The sequence below is a fragment of the Dipodomys merriami genome, unplaced genomic scaffold (genome assembly GCF_024711535.1).
Source record: "Dipodomys merriami isolate MVZ:Mamm:240054 unplaced genomic scaffold, mDipMer1.0.p SCAF_4, whole genome shotgun sequence".
Classification (NCBI taxonomy): domain Eukaryota; kingdom Metazoa; phylum Chordata; class Mammalia; order Rodentia; family Heteromyidae; genus Dipodomys; species Dipodomys merriami.
Genome location: NW_027205603.1, coordinates 79,312,182 through 79,336,476, shown reverse-complemented (window position 1 = coordinate 79,336,476; position 24,295 = coordinate 79,312,182). Strand labels below are relative to the sequence as shown.

At 38.8% G+C, this 24,295-nt stretch overlaps 1 protein-coding gene across 2 annotated transcripts in view; it reads left to right on the top strand.

Annotated features, from left to right (window-relative positions):
* Positions 1–24,295, top strand: part of Sntb1 (syntrophin beta 1) — a 227,115-nt gene that overhangs the window by 85,548 nt on the left and 117,272 nt on the right. For both annotated transcript variants that reach the window (XM_069991333.1, XM_069991332.1), the window contains exon 2: positions 20,182–20,398. In XM_069991333.1, the coding sequence (XP_069847434.1) occupies positions 20,182–20,398 (217 nt within the window). The remainder of the gene's footprint in view (positions 1–20,181; positions 20,399–24,295) is intronic.

The window sequence follows — 24,295 nt, the reverse complement described above, 5'->3', positions numbered from 1 at the left end:
TTCCAGGCAGAAAGCCTTTAAGCTTTTGTCTAAAAGAGTTAACATGAGATAACTACAGTCACAACTACCAGACACATGACAGTGCACATGACAGGTTGTGTGACAGGTCACATGACAGGTTGCATAGAAAGAATGTCGAGGTCCAAGACAGTGGATGATAGGAGTGTCCAGTCTCTAATTCACAAGCAGACTGTCCATTTAGCAACCTTTAATTCCCAATTTGAGGGCAGTGTGAGTCTTCGTGGTATTGGGTATGTTTTGCTTGAAGACAATAATATTTAGCATGTAGAAGATCCTTAGAACTGATTTTGGGGCTGGGAAGGTAGCTCAGTGGTAGAGTGCTTGCCTCTCATGCATGAAGCCCTAGGTTTGATGCCTCAGTACCACATAAACAGAAAAAGCTGCAAGTGGTGCTGTGGCTAAAGTGGTAGAGTGCTAGCCTTGAGCAAAAGAAGCCCAAGGACAGTGTACAGGTTCTGAATTCAAGCCCCAGGAATGGCCAAAAAAAGGAAAAAGAAATGATTTTGAAGTTATATAATATTTAAAAGTGTTATATGCACTTAGAAATTTCAAGTCCTCTCTCAACTATGTTTTATTCATAGAATCAATGAACCAAATCTCCATGTTAGCACTTATATATAAGCAACCATCGGAATCTGAAAACCAGGACAATTCAGGCTGCTTGCCTGGGGTTGTTAAAACCCTGGTTTTGTTCAGTACCATTAAATCTTGGTTCCACTGTTCTACTGTAGGCACTGGCATGAGCCTTGCAAAAGCCGAGACTTTGATTTTGGATTCTTCCAAGCGCAGGCAGACATATCCTAAAACACGTTCTGATGATATTGATGCATATCAGCATCAAAGGAAAGCTACCTTTTCAGGGCATTCCTAAATTTATGCTGTTATCTAATGTAATATTTACAGTAAAATATTATTTGGAATACATTTATTTAAAATTTAAAGTAGTAAAATATATTACCAGGCGCATAAGCCATCTTGGTCTGCTTCAGTGTCTGCAATGTTTTATCTAGACTTCTGGTTCTTGAGTAGCCCAATAAGCTTCCTGTTGTTCAGTCTGAGCTTTCCCTTTCTCAACACCCACATGACCACCTCATTCTTTGTTGCTGTTCCAAGATTAGATCAGAGAATGCAGAGGTTTTAGGAGAGGAGGAAAGGTTTAAGTCATATGCTCAGTTCAACACCCATTTCCCTTTCCAGCTTTGATTCGCCCATCTGGTTGACTCTGGGTTGTCTTTGGAGAAGATTGGGGGTGTGTTGTGGGAATAGATAATTTGGAAAATAAGAAAACATCACTAAAATTGCATGCTTTAACTGGCTCTAGGGTGTTACACACCAGCCAGCTCTCTGTCTGTGTTCTGTGTTTCTAGGGGGTATGCCTTAGGTAGAGAAATTGAATTACAATTTATGGCCTTTCCCTTTTCCAATATGCCAGACACTCTCTGTGATTTAATATATACAAGCCCATGGTATTCATGTTATTTTCTTCTTTTCAAATAGAAGCAGTCTCAGGCTTAGACAGCTTTTGCGACTTGCTTAACATTCCATAGCTCTTTAGAGCAGAGATGCTAAGTCAGAGCTGCTTCTAAAAGGCAGATTCATGCAGCAAGTGGGGAAGACGAAGGGCTTTGAAGTCACATTGAGGCTTCAGTAAAGCACCATGACTTTGGAGTGATGGGGGTCTTATGCAAGGTTCTGACTCTGTCATCTGAAAACTATGTATAACAGGAGACCTAGAATTAAAAGACATCCTCTATCTAAAACCCAGATTTAGTGAGTACTTAGTGTTTACCATTGTGATTATTCTGTTTCAGCTCTTTCCACTGAAACTGATCACTTCACAAAGCTCCTTTCATAATTCTGTGCTGTCCATATCTCAAACCTTCTGACTCTCAAGTTGAGGCAGTGTATTCTCATAGCCAATCTTGTACTTTCCCCTATATTTTCTGTTTTCTTTGAATAGCATCATTGTCTATGGAATTAACCAAAGTAGCTAAAAAAAAAAAAGTCTGCTTTTATAGGTAAGGAAGCTTAAGCACATTAGAGGGTTAAGTGATTTGTTAATGAATACATCCAAAATTAGGACACCAGTCATGATGAAACTTCAGGCATAATGAGTTTATAGGTGCTTTATCCTATTCGTTACTTTCCCCCCATCTTTTCCTTTCTCTTTTTGTCTTGTTCACCTATATATTCAATGGCTTAATTTCCTTTAAACCTTTCTGTCATCCTTTGGACCTTGAAGTGCGTCTTCTTGTCTCTTAGCCTGACCTGTGTCTGAGAACAGGAGTGGAAGGTGTCTTCACTTCAGCCTTGTTGTTCAGGAGATGCTTGTAGGATTGCCCCTTTTCAATATTTGTTGTCAGATTTTTATTTTCCTTAATGGATCTTTATCAAATTTACAAAAAACACCTTCTATTTTGGGTTATGGAATTATTTTTTTATTTCAACGTAACTGCCAAATGGAGCTTATAAAATGAATTTTTTCTCATTTTCTTTTTATGCTGAATCATAATTATACATTTTCCTAATATTTAACTCATCTTGCATTATTGACATATTCCAAGTCTGCTATATTATAGATTTGAAGTGTTGATATTTTGTTTAGTGCTTCTGCATTTATAATTACTAATGAAATGAATTAGTAATCATCCTTTCTGAAACATTCCTTGTCCACTTTTTTAAAATACAAATACTAATTTTACACATAAAATTGAAAGCTTCCTTCTTTGTTCTCTAAAACAATTTATGATTGAGTAAATTATTCTTTGAAACTAAGGTAAATTTTTCTAATAAATCCAATTTTGATATTTTCTTCATAAGGAGAATTTTTACCAGCATTCCAGTCTCTTTAATAATTGTAGAATTGTTGAGGGTGATGGGCACACAGGAGGCTACTTAGAAAACTGAGATAGGGGGCTGGGAAGGTGGCTCAGTGGTGGAGTGCTTGCCTTACATGCATGAGGCCCTGGGTTCGATTCCTCAGCACCACATAAGCAGAAAAGGCTGGAAGTGGGGCTGACGCTCAAGTGGTAGTGCACTAGCCTTCAGCTGAAGAACTGAGGGACAGCGCCCAGGCCCAGCTTTCAGGCCCCACGACCAACCAAAAAAAAAAAGAAAACTGAGATAGGAGGATCCAGATTGTGAGTTCAAGGCCACGGGAGCTACATGGAAAGACCTTACCTCAAAAAAAAAAGTAAGAATCTGATTTGGGGAGAGGAAGGGGAATCACATAAATGACAAGATAAAGAAAGGGTGGACCAATTCAACAGTGTTACTCACTTGACATTAGGTTGGAAATGAACTTTACAACTTAGAGGGGAAGGGAGCTGGGAGAGGGAAAAGCTGGAGAAATGAGGAGGGGCTAACATTGTTCAAAAAGAAATCTACTCTTTATCTGACTTATATAACTGTAACCCCTCAGTATGTTACCTTTACAAGAAAGTTCAAATTAAAAAATTAAGAAAATTTTATGGTTAACTGTATTATCTATTTCTACTTACAGCAGTTTTGCTAATTTTATTTTTTTCCTAAAAGATTGTGCCTTCAGAATGTTGTGTCAGAAATGTTCCATCTTTTTAGAGATCACTTTTTCTTTTATACTCTATCATGTCTGATGTTATTTTTCCTTTCATGTACAAAGTTGTTTTCCAATTTTATCCCACTAAATGTAACAGATATCTATTTACTTTTTAGTCTTTTGCTAATATAACCTTTATATTTTTCCTTTCTGACAACTATGGAATATGTTAGTGATTCTAATCTAATTAGTAAAAGATAAGTTTTTTTAATTAAATCCCCTCCACTATCTATAGATTTTTCCCAATCTGAGCAGTTACTTATTACTATTAGTCACAATAATTTTGCATGTATTTGTCAGGGTGATGGGGACTCTGAAACTAGATTTAGAAGATGAGGGATTGAATTTTTTGTCTGGTGTTTACTATTTAAGGTAAGCTATTTAAATTTGCTTATCTTTCTTTTTGTTTTCTGGTCCTGGGGCTTGAACTCGGGTCCTGGGCTCTGTCCCTAAGCCACTCTGTGCTCAAGGCTTTTTCTTGCGCACTTGAGCTTTTTCTGTTTATGTGGTACTAAGGAATCGAACCCAGGGCTCCATGCATGCTAGGCAAGCACTCTACCACTAAGCCACATTCCCAGCCCCTGAATTTGCTTACCTTTTGAATTGCCAGTTTTCACACGAGTTCTAAAGAGGTCATAACCATTCACTGATGCTCACCACTGTCCCTTTCTTACCCTAATTAAGTGGGAAATGGTCCCTTCAGTCTTGTCTGTTCAGGATCAAGTAGTGAAGTTTCTGGAAGTATAAAGCTCCTGTGACCTTATTCTTCACTGTTTCTCCATCTAATCCAAGGAAGTTGCTTGGGCCTCTTCTAGGTCATCCTCATCTAATTTTTGAAGATTGCTCTCTTGAGAGAATATTAGGAAAGACCCAGCCAAATTTAACCTTTAACAGAAAACTGAGAGCAGATTCCCAATGGGAGGTCAGTTCTGGTGAGTCGTGCATTCATGAGCTTACAGAGCAAGCTGCGATTGTGTGTAATGCATGATTTGGGGAGAGGTAGAACTTACTGGGTAGAATTTATTTGCTAGATCATGATATTCTCAAGCAATAGGTACATAAATTCTAAAAAGCTTTTGAACTTGCATGCTTCAGATGGGGATAATAAAAATATACAATTGAACTTTGTACATGGAGTAGTGTAATGTATTTTAAAAAGTAGCTGGTGTTCATCGCTTCATTTGTTGAACTAAGCCCTCACCCATCCACCTTACAGTCAGACACTTCCACAATTACTTTGAGCTCACATCCCAGGCTATGGTGAAGAAAAAATAATCTTAGACCTTGCTCAAGTTTCTTTTAAGTTATGATACTTTGATTGCTTATGAGGTTTTCTCTGGAAAAGCTTTGTTTCTGGGCTTCTGCCATTGAAGAATAACTAAAAGTTTATTGAGCCCTGTGTGTGAATTGCAGAATGTTATTATCAACTACCCCTGGAATAGCAGGTTTGTGTGTGTGTTTTGTTTTTGTTATTGTTGTTGTTGTTTGAATCTTTTTCTATCAGTTGTGAGGGCTGAACTCTGGGCCTGGGCCCTGTCCTTCAGCTCTTCAGCTCAAAGCTAGTGCCCTACCACTTCAACCACAGCGCCACTTCCTGCTTTTTTCTGCTTATGTGGTGCTGAGGAATCAAACCCAGGGCCTCATGAATGTGAGGCAAGCACATACCACTGAGCCACCTTCCCAGCCCTGGACTAGCAGTTTAATCTTCTAAAGAAACCCTTAAAGGGCAGTTGAGAGCAGCACTTCCGGTCCCACTCACAAGTGATCATCTATACAGCAAAGAGTGAAAAACATACGAGAAGTTGCATCCTCACTACCTGTCACTCTGGTACCCACTTTCTTTCTTCAATTACTAGGATATGGCTGTTTAAATAGTTCCTATATTTTCCCAAGGAAAATATATGAATTTTTGTCATGGTAGACAGCCCACTGGCAAATTATTCTGAATCAAGTCTGTAGCTGTTGTCAAAATGCCTGTTCTCAGTGTTTACTGATGTCTGAAATAAACTTTATTTGATTGAATAAAATTCTGCAGTCATTCTCAGATTTTAGATTCATATGGCTTTCTCTCTGGATGATTGTAAAGTACTCCAAAGCAAGAACTTGCATGTCCAACTGAGTTACTCCCCTGCCATGCCTATTCTACACAATGCACAAGGCGGGAGCTTAATTTATGTGTGGCAAATGAATGAGTGAGCATTGTTTTCAAGCACATGAGAAGAAAGATTGGCGTCTTTGTAATGCAATTGTAATATCTTTGTAATTGGTGTGCTTCTCACTAGAATCTCATAACAATCATGACACTAGCATCATACTATTTACATTTCATTGTTAAGTATGTTCTGGGGGTTTGGTATACATTTTAAAATGTATTTAATCCTATGAAGACACTGCAAGATAGTATATCCACTGCTACGATCAAATGAGGAAACTGAGATACAGAGACCCATATCTTTTTTTTTGTAAAATATACATTGAATTCTTTGATTTCTTTTTTTTTTTGTGAGAATACCATATAGAGGAGTTACAAGTACATGAGCAAGATAACAAGTACATTTCTGATCAAGCATTGTTGCCTCCTCTTTGTTTCCCCTTTCCATCCCTTCCCATACTCCCCCCACCTTCACCCACCCAATCCTACACACACACACACACACACACACACACACACACACACACACACACACACACACCAAAGTTATTGCCCACCCAATCCTACACACACACACACACACACACACACACACACACGCACGCACCAAAGTTATAAAGTTTGTTTTTCTACATAACGACTTGTACATCTCATTGTTGCAATGGGTCCACCTGTATCCCTAGTTAAACGATTTGTTTTTCCCTTCCCCTCCACAAATTATACTGACATCAAATATAGTGAAAACAGGGGTTATACCGTGGGGGAGGGACATACAAAGCAACATAGAAATCATCTTATAAATATGTTAGAAACAATTGCATGAAAGTAAAAAGAAAAACATTTGAATATTTATCTTGGGGTACATTCCCCTAACATCAAATTATCTGACCTTTTCTGTTTGACTCAGACATATATTAGTTATTGCAAATAAGGGAAACCATGGGACCTATGTTTCTTTGGGCCTGGCTTACTTCACTTAATATAATTTTTTCCAAGTCTTTCCATTTCCTAACAAATGGGGCAATGTCATTCTTTCTGATAAAGGCATAGAACTCCATTGTGTATATATACCACATTTTCTTGACCCATTCATCTACTGAGGGGCATCTGGGTTGGTTCCATATCTTAGCTATGGTAAATAATGCTGCAATAAACATAGTTGTGCTTGTAGCTTTAGTATGGTCTGTTTGTGATCATTTGGGTAAATGCCCAAAAGTGGGATTGCTGGGTCATAGGGGAGCTCTATGTGGAGTCTTTTGAGGAAACTCCATACTACTTTCTAAAGTGGTTGAACAAGTTTACACTCCCACCAACAATGTAGTAAGGTTCCCTTCTGTCCACATCCCCTACAGCATCTGTCATTTTTAGAGTTCTTGATTATAGCCATTCTAACTGGGATGAGGTGGTATCTCAATGTTGTTTTGATTTGCATTTCTTTTATGGCTAGGGAGGTTGAGCATTTCTTCATGTGTCTATTGGCCATTCTTATTTCCTCTTCAAAGAAGTTTCTCTTTAAGTCTTTAGCCCACTTATTTATTGGGCAGTTGTTTCTTCGAAGATTTGTTGTTGGGGGATTTAATTTTTTGTGTTCCAGGTATGTTTTAGATATGAGACCCTTGTCCATTGTATGGCTAGTGAAGATCTTCTCCCAGTCTGCGGGCTTTTTACTGATCTTGCTAGCTATGTCATTTGCCATGCAGAAGCTCTGCAATTTCATGCAATCCTATTTGTCCAAACTTTCTTTGATTTGTTGTGTTTCTGAGTGTCTATTAAGATAATTTTGGCCTGTGCCAAACAGACCTAGGGTTTCTCCTATTCCGTTCTGTAATGTTTTCAGAGTGTCTGCTTTGACTCCGAGGTCTTTGATCCATTTGGAGTTATTCTGGTGCAAGGTGATATATAAGGATCTAGCTTTAGTTTTCTACAAGTAGTTAACCAATTTTGCCAGCACCATTTACTGAAGAGGCTGTCTTTCTTCTATTCTATTTTGTTAGCTCCCTTATGGAAGATTAGATGGCTATAGGTCTGTGGGTTCATTTCTGGGTTTTCAATTCTATTCCATTGGTCCTGAAGTCTGTTCTTGTGCCAGTACCAAGCTGTTTTGATTACTATGGCTTTGTAGTAGAGTTTCAAATTTGGTATTGATATTCCTCCAGCACTGTTCTTTCTGTTAAGGATCGTTTTTGCTATTCAGGGTCTTTTATTGTTCCATATGAATTTTTGGATTGCCTTTTCTATTTCCTTGAAGAAATGAGGTTGGAATATTGATAGGTATCACATTGAATTTGTAGATAGCCTTGGGAATTATTGCCATTTTCACAATGTTGATCTTTCCAATCCAAGAGCATGGGAGTTTTTGCCTCTTTCTAAGTTCTGTTTTGATTTCCTTTTTCAGGTTTTTAAAGTTTTTATCATAGAGGTCCTTCACTTCTTTGGTTAAGTTAATTCCTAAGTATTTTATTTTTTGTGGGGCTATTATGAATGGAGTTGCTTTCCTAATCTCAGCCACACTTTTCTCATTGTTGGCATACAGAAAAGCCATTGATTTTTGAGGGTTAATTTTATACCCTGCTACTTTGCCAAAGTTTTAAATCAGCTTGAGTAATTTGGGAGTGGAGTCTGTGGGATTCTTTAAATACAAGATCATGTCATCTGCAAAAAGGGAGAGTTTTACTTCTTCTTTCCCTATTTGGATCCCCTTTATGTTTGCATCTTGTCTTATTGCTGTAGCTAGGCATTCTAATACTAGAGTGAAGAGAAGTGGAGAGAGTGGACATCCTTGTGTCATTCCTGAGTTTAGAGGAAATGGCTTTAGTTTTTCACCATTGAGTATGATGCTGGCTGTAGGTTTGTTATATACAGCCTTTATTGTATTGAGGAATGTTCCGAGGATTCCTAATTTTCCATATCTTGATCCAAGAAATCCAGCTTGTAAACGGCATTCCAATCCGGATTTGGCATTCCAACACAGATCTTCCGATTCTGGAGCTCATATGTTAGACTTCATTGTATTGCCTTTCTAAGGAAGACAAAGTTTAAGACAAGGATGAGGATTCCATGACTCAAATAGCTTAAAATGAACGCAGATGTCACCCAGCTAATATGTAGCCTAGTAAGCATATGATAATGAAGAAATATTCAGCATGAATGTAGACAGCATTACAACTGTGCACTGACCTGGCCTCACACTATCAGAGTCTTCAGATTAGAAATCTTAATTAACCACATTCCAGAAGGAATTACAGCATGGCCCCGGACAGCTTAAAGGATTTGAGAAATAATTTACTCTTCTACAGAGTAGAATTCTTTTCTGCATCAGGACTGGGAGATACGGTGTCTGGTTTCTACTTGAGCATCACTGGCATTAGGGAAGTTAGCAGCTCACAGCAGTGAGGTAGAACAGAAGTCTTTTAACCACAATTTCAGTAGCAACAGCCTCCATTTAGCCTGGCTTATTTGTTTCTTTATGTAAAAGGCAAAGATTATTTATATATGAAATAATATATACTTATACATCATATAATTATATAGTATCTATAATATAATAAGTAATGTATAATATAATTATATACATAGTTATATATTATAAAATATATAATTAGTAATATATTACATATATAAGTATAATATATAAGTATAATATATTACATATAGAATATATACATATTTAAGAAGATGAAAAGACATTGGAGACTAAATCTTTTTTGCTTTTTGGGTTTTTTTTGGGGGGGGTCCGGTCGTGGGGCCTGAAGTCTGGGCCTGGGCGCTGTCCCTCAGCTCTTCAGCTCAGGGCTAACACTCTACCACTTGAGCCACAGTGCCACTTCGGGCTTTTTTTTTCTGCTTATGTGGTGCTGAGGAATCGAACCCAGGGCCTCATGCATGCAAGGCAAGTGCTCTACCATTGAGCCACCTTCCCAGCCCCAGGAGACTAAATCTTTTTTAAAGCATGGGTCCTAAAATTATTTGGTGACAAGTACACATGGAATGAGGAGGAATGGAGCCGTAGTGTTAGATCATATCAGTTCAAACCCCAGCACCACCAGGAGTTCATGTTGGCTGTGTTCATTCTCTTTGCCACACTTTCTGTGATTGTGACATAGGCAGAATAACATTCTTACCTTATGAGATTTCCCTTCTTAAACTAGTGTCCTAACCATGTTTAGAGCACGGCCCAATACACGGAAAGTAATCAATACATTGCTCACTCACTATTGTTTTTGTGCATCAGCCAGAGATAGCAAAGTACAGCAATCTGGCATGGTGCCTGTGTTTGTCGATGAAGTGTTTCTTGGAATGCAGCCACACTCCTGTATCTCCATGTCCTATATGGTCTCTTTTGTTCTGTAGTGGCAGGGTAGAGAGAGGTTATGGCCAAAACTGAAAGGCTCATCTAGTCTAGACAAATTTCTGTGTGGTTCTTTTCAGAAAAACCTCACCAGCCCGCCATTCTATAGGATAAAATCAGATCCTGGTCTTTGTTATTCTTTGATCTTGTGACCTTGGAAGAGTAATTGACACTCTCTGACCCCTGCTACTTCATTTGGAAGAAAAGACCAGTTCTGTCTCTTCCTCCTGAAGAACAACTTACGTGAAAAATTCTATCTTGGAGATTGTATTTGTCATTCATTTCCTCCGTAATTCTATGCGTTATGACTTCTGTGCTAATTGCTGCCATATCGACGTGAATAAGCAAGCCTGAGTTTTTATTTTTTCTAATGCTAATGATTACTTACTGTGTCCCAAACAAATTATTGGAGCCCTTCGCATGTGTGTTAACTCATTTAATCCTTGTAACAATGCTGGGAAGTAGGCACTACTGTGTACACTCATTTTACAGATGGAGAAATGGAGGTTTTGAAACAATAAGGAAATTTCCCCCAAGCTCACACAGTTGACAGATGGCAGAGCTGGGATGTGTGTCATCTGAATTCAGAGTCTAGAGTTTTTGTTTCTGTTTCAGTCACCCAATTGTGAACCTTCTGGTTCCACTAGAGAGATGTGTGTGCAAATAAGTAACCACATAGAATTGCAAGCTTTAAAAATATTTGTAAGTTGATCATCATAGTGCCTGGCAACAAATAAGTTATATCATTGGAGTCCTGGTGCTGATGCTGAGGATATCCATAGGGTTTGCTACAGAGCGTGATTTGGTTTAAAAGTAGTTAAGTCTACAGGAGTTAGTTATACTTCAAAAAAAAAGTGGTTATAGTGATGTGAAATGTATTCCTGTACTCCTAGCTTACTCAAAAGGCTAAGATTTGAAACACTTGCCTGAATCCAACCCAGGCAAAAAAAATCCATGAAACTCTTATCTCCAATTAACCACCAAAAAGCCAGAAGTGGAACTGTGGCTCAAGTGAGGGGTAGAGCAGCCGACTTAAGCAGAAAAGTTAAGAGACAGTGCCCAGGCCCTGAGTTCTTTTCTTTTTTTTTTTAATGTTTTTTATTGTGAAAATACTGTACAGAGGGGCTACAATCACATGAGCAAGGTCATGAGTACATTTCTTATCAAGCATTGTTGCCTCCTCCTTTGTTTTTCCCCTACCATCCCTTCCCCCCATCTCCACCACACTCCCTCCCTCCCTCTGCCCCCCCCCTGCCTAAATTGTAAAGTTCATTTTTGACATAGCGTCGTGTACTTCTCACTGTTGCAATGGTCCACCTGTATCCCTAGTTAAACAATTTGTTTTTTCTCTTTCGCTCCCCATATTATACCAACATCAAATACAGTGAAATAGGGTTTATACCATGGGGGAGGGACATACAAAGCAACAAAAAAATCACATGGTCCCTTATAAATACGTTAGAAACACTAGCAAGAAAAAAAAAACACCTTATCTTGGGGTTCATTTCACTTAACATCATCTTATCTGACCTTTTCTGCTTGTCTCCGATATATACTAATTATTGCAAATAAGGAAAACCATGGGACCTATGTTTCTTTGCCAGGCCCTAAGTTCTGAGTCCAAGCCTCAGCACCAGTACACACACAAAAAGTGGTTGTTTCTAAACTGAGACTTAAAGAATATATGAGGTTTTCCAGAAAGAGGAAACTGCAGGCATTAAGGACAGAGACAGAAGCAAACTTTGACAGGTCAAGAGGATTACACAGCACTTCTCTATGGTTTGTGTGTAAATTGCGGGGACCAAGTCAGGTAGGAGGTGGTGGCCAGATGACAGATAGCTGTGCGTGGACTGGGACGGCTCTAAGTTTGCAAGGTGTGTCACTTTCAGAGGAATGGCACATTCATTTTCAAGTCCACTCGTCTATGTCTTCCTCCCTGGACTCTATCCATCCCCAACGTGCACTGGGCTGTAGACTCCTGCTGTAGGGAGCCAGGCTGTGTTGTCCACTGTGGTAAGTCCAAGGCTCAGAGCCTACCCACAGCAAGACCTCAGGATGTGTTTGGTGAATTGATAAGTGAACTCATCAGTACAGTCTGGGTGGTGGCAGGACCAGCCACAGAAAGGGATGGTTTCCCTACATCTATGGGCTTACTCTGAAGCAATAGACTTGCTTTGTTGAAGAATCAAGGTGGGTCCCATTGGATGGATGAATTATCTCAAGTAGGGTAATTAAATATGTGTGTGTGTTTGCGGGGGGGGGGGGAAGAGAGAGAGAGAGAGAGAGAGAGAGAGAGACTTCAAATTGAAAGGAATTGCTCCTCAACAAAGCAGTTTATAAATGCATGCTTTTGATCAAATTTCATCCCTTTAAATGTTTTACCCCTCCCTCCCAAACCCCCCTTCCCTCACTCTTCTTAATTTTGTAGGCTATGCATTGGATATGTGACTGCTCATATAGGATAATTATGAGATATCCGTGTATGTGGAAGCCACATATGACTCAACAAAGTCATACTCTCTTTATTTGTCTCCTGACTTCCTGCACTAAAATTCAACCTCATTCTTTCTTGACCTCGTGATCTTTGGGAAGCCTCTTTGCTGTCATCCAAACGCCTTTAAAAAATTCACCTGACAAAATGGAGTGAAATAAATGTTGGTCCGTGAATGAAAACAGTAAATCTCCTGCACAAGGCTGCCAAACCAAAGAAAAAGAAACTTGAGTACGCAATCTCCACAGAGGCTTATTTTTCCTATGTGCCATGTGGCTGTAGGATTTCTTCAGGTCAGAAGTGATAACTGTCCTAGCCCTTTGTCTAGAAATTGGCACACATTGTAACAGGGTTATTGGTGATGACAAAATAGCAAGATGAAGTAAGCTATGTACTTTACTTTTTTTAAAAAGTGTTATTGATAAAAGCGGCTTCCTAAGGAGTCACAACATATTTGAAAGGTAGGGACCAATTTCTTTCCCTTGACAGGTGATAGAAATGGGATGGGGAGGTGCAGCAACTTGCCCAGAGCTGAAGAGGTAGTTGTGGCAGAGTTGGAATTGTAATCCAGGTCCCCGATTCCCAGGGCCAATTCACTTTCTAGCACACCATCAGCCTTCTGAGAGATTAGCTGTGGTTTCTTGGAAAGTCATATTACTTCTCTCATCAATTTCTTGGTCTTTGTTGGAAATAAAAATGACTCCCTTGCCTGCACATCTTTCCTTTCTAAGGCAACCTAAGAAAACCACCATTGAGGAAAGGTCTGATGCTCTTTTTTTTTTTTTTTTTGTCAGCAAACCCTACTATAAACAACCCACCCTCCATTTATATGATGCAGCAATGGGTAACCACCTATGTTTCTACCCACCAGCTTCTTCATGTTATGAAGTTCACATCTTGTGCTCATGACCTTGAGAGTAATAGAATATTCCTCCTCTCCTTCTTGTAACCTGAATCTCTTTCCTGTTGTTGTTATTTTTAAGAAAATGAACCTATCAGATGGATTTTTCTAGCTCTTTAGAAACTAGCCTGGTAGGAAAGTTGATTGGGTTTGCCTGGAGCACTTCCTCATTAGTAGCCTGTGTGTGCTTTTCCTTTCAAGTGTCATCTGGCTGCCCCAACAAAGATTTAATTGTGGCAACTAGAAGCCTCAGCAAACTTGAGCTTTACTCAACGTTCTTTTGAAGGTCTCACAGCTAACAGCCTGTCCTTCAGAGACAAACACTATGAATGCACTGAAAGCGACTTGAGTGTTGGGGATGAGATGACCGCTTCTTACAAGCCCTCCTTCCTATTTCTTTTGTTGCAACTGTGGATCGGAATTTTAATTGCTCAATTCCAGTTTTTAATTTGTGATGTTCAGAAAGGGCCAGGGTTTATTAATTAGTTCTGATTACTAGGTGCCCTGAACTGGGCCTGGCAGCCTCTCGATTGGTTTCAACAACTCTTTCTCTGAAATTACTGTCAGTAAGCACATGGAGGTGTAATTATGCAGACACTGGCTGTTCAGCTCTGCCAGGTTAAACCCTCTGTTATGAATGCATATTATGGTGTCTTAAAGGGTGTTTATTGAAATGCCATAGTTTAATAGTTCAGCTTACAAAATCATGCTCTTCTGTTTCAAGCAATTGCCTCTTAATTGGATGTTTTCTCTCAATACAGAAAAAGACTAAACATACAAACACACACACACACAAACACACACACACACATGATTAATTTAAGAAAAAAGAAGTATAAGAAATCATATAGGAGCTGGGAAGGTGGCTCAGTGGTAGAGTGCTTGCCTTGCATGCCTGAGGCCCTGGGTTCGATTCCTCAGCACCACATAAGAAAAAAGAAAAAAGCCGGAAGTGGCGCTGTGGCTCAAGTGGTAGAGCACTAGCCTTGAGCTCAGGAGCTGAGGGACAGCGCCCAGGCCCAGAGTTCAGGCCCCATGACTGGACCAAACTTCAGCTACAAGTAAGGACTCTAGAAGCAATCTGTGTTTCCTTCAAGTCTTTGCTTTGTACTTCTAGAACTACACTTGGAACATATCAGTTCCCCATTACTGTGTTTTTGGTAAGGTATGGGTTATCATAATACTTGTACTATTGGCTGTTGAGGTTCGAATAAGTTAAGGCACAAGAAACACTAAGCAAAATAAATAGAACATAATTTTTCTTTACTGGTTGCTCAAACACATGCATTTGTAGTCATGTATTACAAAATCTAGTGAAACTCTGAAGGAATTAGGGATATGAACCAAATATGGTGATGCATGCTTATAATCCCAACTACTTGGGAATCACAGTTCAAGATCAGTTTAGGCAAAAGTTAGAGAGGTATTATGGTACATGTATATAATCCTGCTACTTGGGAGACAGAGGGAAGAGAATTTAAATCTAAGGCCATTCCTGCCTAGCAATAGAGCACAATACTTTATCTGAAAAACAAACTAAAAGCAAAAGAACTGTAGTATATGACTCAGGTGACAGAGCTAGAGACCTTGAGTTCAATCCCCAGTTCCTCACCAAAAAAGGGACTAAGGACATAGGCCATGAAGTTCTGGTCAATGAATGGAATGTAAGCAGAAATAATGTGTCAATTTCTGAAAAATGGTAGCCTGAAAGAAAGGTAGGGATAGAAAAGACATTGATCAAGATGCATTGTACTTACAGCCTGAATGCCAGAACTGAAACACCTTTGTACAACTATTTCATATAAATGAATAAATATTATTAAAAATCATTTTTTGAAAAAGAAAGGCTAGGCAGGGCGCCTGTGGTTCATGCCTGTGATCCTAGCTACTCAGGAAGCTGAGATCTAAAGATCATGGTTCAAAACCAGCCCAGAGATAAGAGTCTGTAAGACTCTAACTTCCAATTAACCACCAGAAAATCAGAAGTGGTGCTGTGGCTCACAGTGGTAGAGCACTACTAGCCTTGAGTGAAAAAACTCAGGGACAGCACCCAGGCCCTGGATTCAGGCCCCATGAGCCACAATAAAAAAAAAGAAAAAAAATAGAAAAAAGCCACTGCTTTACAACTCCAATTCATGGCTGCCTCAGTCTCGCTCTCTGACTGAAGGTACTCAGCCTCTGGCTTTAATCAGGAGTCAGAGAGGACTGAGAGTGCTGGATCAAAGACTTACACTTATACCTGATAGCCAAGCCTTGCAGAAATTACATGGAGTTTCTTCCAGCAGGATGAGACAGTCATAATCTCATTACTTCCTCAGGACCAGAAATCACATGCCCTTAGAGAAATCTGATGGTGATTTTCTTTCTCTCTCTTTGTTATACACAAGTTTCTCCATTTTCTCCACCAATCAGAAGGAAGCAGAGTCGTGAACAAAGGGGCCATAAGCAGGGCTGTGTTGTTACTTATCCTTACTCCAGACAGACATAGAAAAGAAGTCCCAGGACCCCAGCTGTCTTTCTTAAGCACTGTAGTGATCATCTCCTTGCCTCTTTTGTTTCTTTGAAATGGAAAACTTGTTTCTCTGCAAGAAATCTCAAGACTCATTTAGGGATTTTGCTGAGATTTCCCCACAACACTACTGAAAACCATAGTGGTAGTTAAAGATCTCAGAAGAAACATAAGTTCTATATACTCTATAACCTATTCAAAGTACAAATAAGAAAATACACATTTCTATTTGTCTTGATGATGAAATTCAGAGGTATTGTTCAGCAAAACCAAAGTTCCTTGGTATGTTTGCTTGAGGAGAATGCTGAGGCGTTTCCCATTCTCTCTACTCTTCTAGGTCTATAGATAAACATATATAAACCCTTCTCTTGGCATCATTCATATCTTTCTATCTCTACTCCATAATTGCCATCATCTTGAATTGTTGTAATACATTTCTAACCTGTAATTCACTAATCTCTTCCATAGAATCAAATGTTATCGATGTTTTAATTCTGCTCGTGTTTTTATTGCTAGATCCTCTGATTTTTGTTTATTTGTTTTGCCAAGATGTTAGGTCACTCTTAAAAAATAATGTATAGAAAATTCTCTCTAGCTTTTGCTGGCAGATCAAACTATCCATGAGAGTACATGTAAGATAAACGTGCACCTTGCTCATGTAATTGTAACCCCTCAGTATGGTATTTTCACAATTAAAAAAAAGATAAACTTGCTAGCACCATGCATACGATAATACTAATTCCAACGAACAACCTATATAAAGTCCATAGTGTTGGGCCAAAGTACAAAAGCCCTTACAAGGCCTTTCTGAAAAGGGTAACAACATACTCTTATTTTTATTTGTGGGAATATAGACAAGAAATGATAGTTATGTTGGAGTTTCTTCTCTAGACCTTAATTTTCTTATGCAATATAATGCAAGGCCTTCAGGGAAAATTATGAAGTTTAAATATGTGAAGACATATTTAAAGACCTTGGTTCAAAATTAAGTTAGCACATGTTTGAAGTATATCTTTATCTCCTTGCTAGGTTGACATTTATTTTTTCTTTCCTTTGGAATTGCAAACAAAATTAGTAATCATAATACAACTATATATAAAAAAAGGTTGTTAGTTTTTTGTTGTTGTTGGTCGTGGGGGTCTGAACTCTGGGTCTGGGCACTGTCCCTCAGATCTTCAGCTCGAGGCTAGCGCTCTACCATTTGAGCCACAGCACCACTTCTGGCTTTTTCTGCTTATATATGGTACTGAGGAATTGAGCCCAGGGCCTCGTGCATACAAGGCAAGCACTATACCACTGAGCCACCTTCCCAGCCTGTCATTCTTATTCCTGCTTTGTAAAGTCCTATCTACCCTTTAAAGTCAAATTCATATGATCCTTACACCATGAATTGTCCCTGATTCTCACTCCTGAAACACGCCTCTCATACTCCAGCCACAGAGTTATAAATAATGCAATTTAGAGGAAATCTAAAAATGAATCTCAGATGATGCTTAAATTTCCTATGCATCAGTAAATACAATATACAAAGCTAAGCAGTATTCTAGCTTCTACTGACACAGTTTTGAAGTTTTTTTTAAAAAAAATCAATCCCTTCAAAAGGGGCCTATTGATTTCGTCTTTGTACAGCTTAATTCTGTCCCACTGAATTCACTTCATTGTTCTCAAGTCTGTCTATACTACTCTTTACATAACTAGAAATAACAACCTTCCTTAAGATTCACAGATGGTGAATCATCTTCCTCCTTATATAACTGTAACCTTTGCTATCAGGTTTGGGGCAACAATAAAGCTATACAATCTTCCTAATTGTGCTTATATTCTCTTAGAACCTAACATTCTCTTTGAAAGTATCTGTCAGTGCTAAATAACTTCTCCGTGCCTTGTAGCAATATGGCTGATTTTGATATTATGTAATTGGGTTGCCCAATATAATATACATAGATACCATATGCCTCTGATCATACCTGACTTGTTCATTATGTACTGTGAACTAATCTGTGTACTTATGCTCCTGGACCTATATTTTTCATGAGTTCTTTCAAGGTACTCTATTCCTACCATAAAACTTAGCTCATTCTACTTTTTTTTGCCAGAGTTTGTGGTCTAGTCTTATGTTCCGTCATATGTGTATATCTTAGAAGCAGCAATTCTGCTGCAGGGGCAGGTAGCAATTCTGCAGCCTCCAAAGCTTGGTAGCCTCTGTTGGGCCAAGATCAGCTCCACAGAGTAGGGGAGTAGAGATGGGCCATTCTCAGTCATCACAGAGCAGCTGGCATATAAAAGAAAGGGGATCCAGAAGAGACACCAGCAGCATCTACTACAATCATCCTTGGTGTTGTAAGTCCCGCATATGGAAACTAAATATTGTTCATCTCTATAGTCTCCCTTTACCCGATTCCAGGTTGTACACAGGGGAGAGGCTGTGAACTGACTCCTTGAAGACCTGGAAGAAATACCCCCCTAGTTTGCTCTCATTCCAGCCCATTGCCGTTTATAGTAATGGATTTCTGAAGGACTTTGCTCCTCACATACAAACTAGTGGGGCGGGGAACAGGGTGTGATGTGGACAAAGACTTTTAAATTCATATTGCATGTTGCAAGAATCAATCTCCTCTTTAATTCCAACGCAAAGTACTAAATGCTCAGATTCAACATGGACAAATAACTTCTTAATACCAAGGCAAACATTTTAAAAATCTGTTATACTTGGCTCTTTTAAGTTAATTTTTTTTAATTTTATGAAAGTAAGATACATGTGGCTAAATATGGAAAGTCTATATTAGACTAGCAAATAAGTAACAAAGCCTATTTCTTTATTATCTGGACTTTTATTTCTACTACATAGATCAACTTAGGTCTGTTTTCTTGTGTGTTTGCATAGAGGTAATTGTAGATAAACATGCCTGGGCATGTCACATACTGATTTCTACTTTATATTTCTACTAATAACAGATCCTACTGGTCTTTCTACACTGACACATCTACATCTATCTCACTTTTTAATGATTATAAATATGCCTTATTCACTATTTAACCCACTATTTTTCTAGTTGTTAATCCTCAAAAACATTTTTGCTACTATAATTTTTCACTACTACAGACATGAATGTGCCTCCCATATTCCTGTCATCTACATTAAATAATAAGACTGATAGCCCAAATTTGTGCCTTTTAACTCTTTCCCTCTTTGTTTTCAACCTTTTATTCTCAGAATGTGACTTATTATCAGAAAGCTAGACATTGAGAGAGTTAGATGAATGACAAGAGGAGATGGGGAATGCGGTCATAAAATACAGTGCATGTGCTATAAAATTAAGAAAATTGAGGGAAGGGGAGGGATTGTGAGGACTAGGGAAGAATGATGAAAGGGGTGATATTGATCAAGATGTATTGAATTCATATGTTACTCTATTGGATGACAAGTGCTTTCTATAACTACTTTAAATATATATACACACACACACACACACACACACACACACACACACACACACATATTTGGGGGGGGTCCAGTCGTGGGGCTTGAACTCTGGGCCTGGGCACTGTCCCTCAGCTCTTCAGCTCAAGGCTAGCACTCTACCACTTGAGCCACAGCACCACCTCCAGCTTTTGTTTTTCTGCTTGTGTGGTGCTGAGGAATCAAACCCAGGGCCTCAAGTATGCAAGGCAAGCGCTCTACCACTGAGCTACCTTCCCAGCCCCTATTTCTTTTTAATTTCGAGGAAGAAAAGATAGACATTGTCCCCATTGGAAAAAAAATGGTAGGAGCAATTCTCAATTGCGGAACATTGTACCAAAAAATTCTAAGACCCAACCGCACCTATAATTTAAGAATTAGGATAATGATGCTGATGGGGACAGAAATTCTCAATCTTGGTCAGAAATAGGCGAAATAGAAAGAGTTTGTCCAAGGGTTGGGAATGGGGCTTAGTGGTAGAGTGCTTGCCTACCATATCTGAAGCCTTAGTACTAGGTAAACAGAAAAATCCAGAAGTTGGCACTGTGGCTCAAGTGGTAGAGTGCTAGTTTTGAGTACAGGGAGGCTCAGGGATGGTGCCCAGGCCCTGCCTGAGTTCAAGAAAAAAAAGAGTTTGTCCAATAGAAGTTTACGTCAAACATACATTCAAACTTTCCATAAAGTCAGCTTTTAAATCCTCTCATTGTGCTTCTTGTTTGCAGTGAAGTACATGAGAGAAGCCACGCCCTATGTGAAGAAAGGATCCCCAGTGTCAGAGATTGGGTGGGAAACACCTCCTCCGGAATCCCCTCGGCTAGGTGGTGGCTCATCAGACCCTCTGTCATCCCAGCCATTCTCCTTCCATAGAGACCGGAAAAACATCCCCCTGAAAATGTGCTATGTCACTCGGAGCATGACCTTGGCTGACCCTGAGAACAGGTAAGGAGCAAGAGAACTCGATATCACTCAGTGGCTCCTGACCTCTGAGGCTAACGGTGGTTATTGCCCAGTTGTGCTTGCATTCTGCACACTTACATGGTTCCAAAAGCATAGCATAAAGAGGGAAGGGAAAGTTTATGATTGAAGAATATGCATACTGACAACAGGTCGCAAGAATGGAAGAATTACAGTCAGTTCCTCAGTGTCTGTCTTGGTGATCAATGACATCGGGCAAGTGTCTCAAATACCATACCTCAGTCTTACCATCTGTTTAATGGGGATACTTGAAACAGTTATGAGGTTGTGAGGATCAGATACAACATCCATGTGGAACCTCTTATGGAGACATACTACAGCGGTATTTATTGTTCATGGGAATCAGTAAAAAGCAAGTCTGCCTATCTCAGCCTCAAGGCTCTCAGATGTGAACATGATGGATTAGAGAGAAATTCTAAAGCAGTTTGCTATTCCAAATCTTTCTCTATGCTTAAAAGATAAATGGAATGGCTTTAGTCCAAGCCTGGAGTGCAGTTTCCCAAGGTCACTGCATATCATAGGATGGGTAGATTGTCCAATCCATGGCAGTTAAAGTCTAGCCCAAAGGAAATAAATGATTAGGGTCTTTTTTTTACCCAAATATCTCATTTTACTTCATCTTAACACACACACACACACACACACACACACATGTGCATGTGATTATGTATATACACATATACAGTCTGCATACATATACACATATATGTAGATACCAATTATATATACATATATATGTATGTATGTAATTTGGAGAAAAATAAGAGCTAGGAAGTCAAGAGAGTGAAGAACTGAACCAGCACACAAGGAATCTTAGTGACCTTTGCATCCATATTAAAATGTTAAAAATAGAAACAGCCCTATTGGCTCTTATTTAGAACATGTGTTGGACAGCTGCAACCCACTTGAGTAAGAAATACTTGGCTATGTTCAGAGTAACTGATGGGGAAAAGCCAAAGAGACAGGGGACAGAGAGAAAGCTGACTCTTGGCTCCTAACTCACTGTCTTTTTGCTGTTCTGATCCCCATACATTCATTCAAAGAAAGTCACTAGGGTTTCCTTTCTGCTCCAGTCAGCTGTAGGATCTCACTGCCTAGCTCCCCAATCCCTCCCTCCCTCCTGTGTGAGTTAGATCTTCACAAGGATTGGCTGTTCATTTGATGGTGGGCAAGTAGAAAGACAGGAATCAGTGCAGGCAGAATGAGGATGCAGAAACCTTCCATGATCCTATTCCTGCTAATTTCCTCAGTCTGTATTTGGTGTTTTGATTACTCTGGTTACTCTTGGTTGCCTCTTCCCCAGACTCTTATCTACCAAATGAAGACAGTCTTTACCCCTCCCCCCAAGACTTTGATGTCAAGGTATTAGACGTGATGAATTCACAGTATGTCGAGTGCTTATCCTGTGCTCATCCTTATTCTAATACATTTAGTTCAGAAACTGCAAAAGAGCAGGCATCAGGTACATCCACCCCATAGATTTTTTTTGTAATGGTCTAAGTAGTATTTGACAGAACTCAAATTAGTTTCTTTATGGAGTACTTGGGAAAATTCACATAAAAATCCTATTTTCTGCCTTTCAACTATATTTTGAAGACTATTTTTGGAAATATTGGAATGTTGGAAAGTTTATTCTGAGGGTCAGGCCGGTAGAGAATGGGGTTTAAACCTTCCCCCCACCGATGCAGATCTGCGGGTCTGTCACCTGGGAAAAGGTATGAGAACAAGCAGGGCATAATCGAAACTGAGGATCCAACTAAGCCAGATGGCTCAGAAGGAGACTTCAGGTCTAGACTTGTCCTAGACGACAGGTAACAAGGAGATTGAGACTCTGGAGATTGCCCCTGGTGAAGGAAAAGAAAAAAAAGAAAACACATTTTTATGGAATTCTAGTTATGTGCTAGGCAGAATAGATAGCATGCCACTCAAAAGGTAAAAATCTTCAAACCACAAACACTAGAGACACAGCCAACACAATGTAATTTTGAAAGATGAACTATATAGGGACGGGCAAAAAAAACATATAAGGCAAAGAAAATCTAACAAAAAGTATTGCTTTTGATCTTGATCTAAGACAAGGTAGAATTCAGGCTAAAAATCTTCAATAAATTGAAAAAGGACTGGTTTATACTGAAAGCCAGAGTTTAAAAAAGCATTCAGTAGTTATGAAGGCATCCCAAATAACCCAGCTTCAACCTTTACAGCAGAAACTGCTGATAATTCAAGAAGAAATACACCGAAACGTAATGTGACACTTACCACTCTCAATTTAACTCAGGGAACATGGGGGAGAAAGGCAAAGCAGTAGGATCCCTAGACAAAGTCGTTAATATGGTAATCTTGTAGCCTAATAGTAAAGAATACACTTTAGTTTCAAATCCACAGAAAACAAACACAAAATTAATCATGGGTTAGGTCACAGAGAAAACCCAATAAATTACAAAAGACAGAAGGAATACAAATGCTATCCTTTGATGATAGAGGAATCCAACTGGAAAGAAAATTAAAAATCACTCAGAACATACCAAAGGGACACTCAGGAACTTACACATTCAGCCAAATGATCAAATCTACACATAATTGAGACAGGCAAGGGAGAAGAATTCAAAACTGAAGTCATTGAGAACCTTGAATTATTTAACAAAATAATAACAGAAAGCCTCCCTATGCTCAAGAAAGTGGATCTCACCCACCTGACAGGCATACAGAGCACCTTGCAGACAGGATCGGAGAGAAAACACTCCTAGACACATTGTAAGAACTCTGGATTTAAAATCAAGGAATTAAATTTAAAGGTAGTAAAATCAAATAGAGAACTTTATCACGGTGGAAAGAAAACTAGAATAACTATAGATTTTGTCACACAAACTTTGAATGCCAGGAGAGCCTGGAGTGGTATAATTCATTGTCTGGTTGGCAACAATTACCAACCTAAATTGTACACCCAGCAAAGCTAATTTTCACAATTGATGGGGAAACTAAAATCTTCCATAATAACCAAAAGCTAATAGAATTTATAGACACAAACCACCAGCACTACAAAAGATACTAAAGGGAAGTATACTATCTGAAGAAGACAAGCAAAGGAAAAGGAAAAAAAATGGAAATGAATAAAAAAGCACTAAAGGATTACTTTAATGAAGCAGGAAGCAAACTACAGGAAAACAATAAAATGGTAGGAAACATGAGCATATTTCTCCATAGTAATATTAAACATCAACAGGTTCATTTCCCAGTCAAAAGACATAGAAAAACAGACTGGATTTAAAAAACAAAAACACAAAAAAAGATCTAACCATTTGTTATCTCCAAGAAACACATCTCATAGTCAAAGAAAAACATAGATTCTGAGTGAAAAGATTGAAACATTTTTTCAAGCAAATGCATCCTACCAGAAAGCAGGATTCGCCATACTGTTATCTGATAAAACAGAATTCTCATTAAAAGTATTAAGAAGAAACAAAGAAAGTGGAGTGATCCACAAGAAGAAATTACAGTGGTCTGTATACACACCCACCCCAATATATATGGTGGAGCACTGAAATACATTAACAAATTTATAAATTACAAAGAAAGTAGCAATGCGAAACCACAGAATGCCTTTCTTCATCAATGTATAAAAACTTTCCATAAAATAACTCTTGGGTTATTAAAGGAAGATTGAACTTGTAACATATCTTTAAAAAATAATACCAATTTGTATGTTCTTCCTCCATGGTATCACACCTTATTTCACTATATTTGATTCCAGTGCCCTGCATCTTGTTTAAACATTTCTCTAATTTGGGGAGGGGAAAGGAAATAACAAAATGCTGAAATAAGGATACAGGTTGACCCATTGTAACAACGAGATGTACAGGA